The sequence below is a fragment of the Varroa destructor genome, unplaced genomic scaffold (assembly GCF_002443255.2).
Source record: "Varroa destructor unplaced genomic scaffold, Vdes_3.0 BEIS01000006.1, whole genome shotgun sequence".
Lineage (NCBI taxonomy): Eukaryota > Metazoa > Arthropoda > Arachnida > Mesostigmata > Varroidae > Varroa > Varroa destructor.
Genome location: NW_019211459.1, coordinates 11381118 through 11384555, shown reverse-complemented (window position 1 = coordinate 11384555; position 3438 = coordinate 11381118). Strand labels below are relative to the sequence as shown.

The following is a 3438-nucleotide window of genomic DNA, read 5'->3' as shown; positions in this document are numbered from 1 at the left end:
GAGGAAAAACGAATTTTAACTCTTTCAAAACGAAACATCTGGCCAACATCAATCAACATCAACGGCAAAAATCGTAATTGTCTTAAAAATTTCTGTAGGATCAACAATGACTATTGGTTTCAACATACACATGGAAGCAGACGCAGTCACCCGCTGCTAATTTACAACTTATCGGGGTTCGATTCTAGCCTTCGTCACAATCACACTGACGGATGGCTCTCGTTTGCTCCCCTTTCCGAGCGGCTCCGTCATTGACCGCCACCTTCTGACGACGACGACGACAGCGACAAAGATGTAAGTATAGAAATTGCATATTATGGGACGTAATAAGGCCAACAGCAACAATCATACTATGCGTACAATCAGTAGATCAAGGTCAATAGTCACATCTTCTCACAGGGTTACTGTCCATCACATAAATTGATTACTTCCGACTATCTCTTTCTTGTCGCACCTTATTAGTGATTTTCATTGTCACCTTTTTTTTTTTTTCTTTATTATATAGATATTACCGGAAACTTTTCATTTCGCTGCGGCTGGTTAATACATATTTTTACGGCATTCTTAAAAAATCGTGCGAACGTCCGCGCACCATCGGGCCACAGGAAACTCGTTTTCAATTTTGCTTTTGTTTCTATTGTATCATATAATTTTCAGCCTGCATGGTCGACACCATTGTTGCCGTCATCATCGTCATCATTAGGCCGGGGCAATTAGACGAAGGTAATAACGAATAACGCGATAAATTTTTGACCGTTTCTGGTGGATTGACACGGGCATAGTATGTATTTCAGTCAGTTATAACAGAAGACTGCTGCTGTCCAAAGACCGCCAGAGGAGATTCTTGACTAGTCCACGGGAAGACGTCCGAATGTAACAGCGTCGCCAGCACGAACGATCCCGTAACGCATGTTCGATATATTCGCTTGTGAAAAAACCCACTTACAAGCTCCACCAGGAGGAACTTGTGGGCCACCTATGACATCTCTGATCACAGAAATCACTTGATCACTCGACTCACTTACTGCAGACTTCTATTACAGGTATAGAAGTTTGTTTGTTGCGTTCGCGCCATCCTGCCTTTCGTATCGTACGGTGTTGTGGTATGTACGTTTATTTTATATATGGTGTACATAACGTATTTTATATATGCTTATATATGCATGGATGGATGTATCGTGCTTCTGCAACGAAATGGAAGCAATTATATTGGGGAGACGTCGATCTGCTTTGAAAGCGGATGTCGCTGCTGCCACTGCTATTGCTGGAAGCTCGTTTTGGTCTATATATAAGGACGACGTAATGTTGGTATCTAACAACTAATGGGTATATTGTGTAACAGAACCTATTAGAGCCGATAGAGAACCCCATCTGTGCACAGGCATAGGCCGAAAAAAGTGGCCTAAGCTAAACTCATCGTCATTATCATCATCGTCATCACCGAAAACGGGCACTCTCAAAAAAAGAGTGTCTACCCAAACTTACAAGGAAGAAACACATTCTATAACGACAACTAGTTCAACTACTGGAGATCCCCTAGTGGCCTTCGTCCTTCTACCATATGTTAGGTTTCGTTTCTTTTTATTGATTCATAGCTTGCTTTGTTAGTATATGGGTCGGTGTCTGACCGTGGTCAGAATATCGTCCAGGGCAGCGTGCCGACAGGCGGAAGACGACAAGCAAATTCGAGCGCACATGTCATGCGGGCGACGTAAAGGAAGCCGGACGCACCAACGCCCCCGGTCGGCCAGCAAGGTCAGGCTGCTGCAGCGACTTTCGGAATCTCGAATTCGAAATCTTAGGATTCCGATAATTGGAGCCGACGAGTCAACGGCGTTGCTGCGGACTTTGTAGAAAAACCGACAAAGTACAGGAGTTTGAAAACTGACAACTCAGGAAAGCTGCCGGTAACGACCCAGGGAAAACGCTGGAGCCAGTGGACGGTTCTCCCTTGCGTCAATACGACTGACTGCTATAATCATCACTCACGGTCATTTTTTCTTTTTTCCTATCATCTCTTTTTCTTTCACCTCTTCGTTTTCGGTCTCTCAATATGTAGCTAACTAATTACCCATTTCATCTATTATAATCACACATTACGATCAATACAAGCTCTTCAAAATTAATCACAACAACGATGGGGTGGGTTGGTTGATCGGAGGGGCCAGATCTTCTGGATTCTCCTGACCCCCCACGACGTTGTTAGTAAGCGGTATAAGCCTGCAACAGATGTAGACTTGTCGAGTATGACTGAGTCTGGCCGCAACACTGCAGCCCACAGCATCCTACGATAACGTCGCACGGCGGATTATATCATGTCATAAAATATCGGTGGCTTGACGTACCGACGCGTTGTAGAACTCGACGACAATGTGATCCGATTTTGAAGCGTTGCTCCTTTGCTTACCGCTTTCGTCTTTTTTGATGCGACGATTCTCATCTCTCAATGACAGCTGGCGTAGAAGTCGATCACGCGAGCGCGTCATCGTATGACCTCATGAGGATTTCTGCAACCACGATTGTAGGTAGCGAGGTTCCAAGTCATGAAACCTCGTGTGAGGTCGCTGTAGCATTTACGATAGCCCTCAGCCGCATTTTGTTTGCTTCAACGTCGTTTCCGTGCTGTCCATATATAGACTATGTTCACTTAAAGCGATTCTTGATTGCTGTAGTTGGTCAACGCTGGTGCTCCTACCGCTGCAGTACGATACGGTGCGCGTTCATTAATTAGTTGTGCACCATAGTCCCTTACTCTGCCATCACTTCGGTGTCGTGTCACTAAGCTAGACAGGTGATGGATTCATGCGTGCACTAAACCGCTGGCTGCGGTCGACCGATAGCAAGTGGTGATGTGTGATTGCTTGTTTTTTGTTTTGATTCATTTTGGTTCAGACTTCCTGATACCAATATCGGACCAGATCGGATAGGACCGCGCTTCCCCGTTATGAGACAACTTCCCCGTTGTAGTCGCTGGATCATCGGCGACTCTCGGCAATCTACGTGTAAGCGTACAACATCAATAACGGCAGCGAAGTTGTCATGTTTCATCTTCGTGCCCCAGACCGATCCATTTTCACGCTGATGAGCATCCTTTTCTTCATCATGATCATCATCACCATGACCATTTGCGTCATCGCCATTAAAGGATTTTTCATTTCTCTTCATCCTCGTTTTCTTGCGAGGCGCCAGCTGCCCGAACAGCCGCCGCTACTAGAAATTCAGCAGTGGTAAAAAGCAGAAGTTAATTTGGTATGATTTATCTAACGGCACAAACTTGTGGCAATTACTAGTAACTCGGCTATGGATCGTATCAGCTATTATATATTATGAAGTCTGAAGCGCCTAATTGGATTTATAATGCAGACGCAGACATTCGTGTTGTAGACCAGGATAGCAAAAGAGATATTTAACACAAACACATGATAATTTATATATATA

The 3438-nt window shown here is 44.6% G+C and overlaps 1 protein-coding gene across 10 annotated transcripts in view; it reads right to left on the bottom strand.

Annotated features, from left to right (window-relative positions):
* Nucleotides 1-267: 267 nt before the first annotated feature.
* The window catches only part of LOC111252610 (uncharacterized), a 70670-nt gene continuing 67499 nt past the window's right edge, over nt 268-3438 (bottom strand). For all 10 annotated transcript variants that reach the window (XM_086991985.1, XM_086991986.1, XM_086991988.1 and 7 more), the window contains one exon: nt 268-3210. In XM_086991985.1, coding sequence (XP_086848111.1) covers nt 3152-3210 — 59 coding nt within the window. In that variant the 3' untranslated portion in view covers nt 268-3151. The remainder of the gene's footprint in view (nt 3211-3438) is intronic.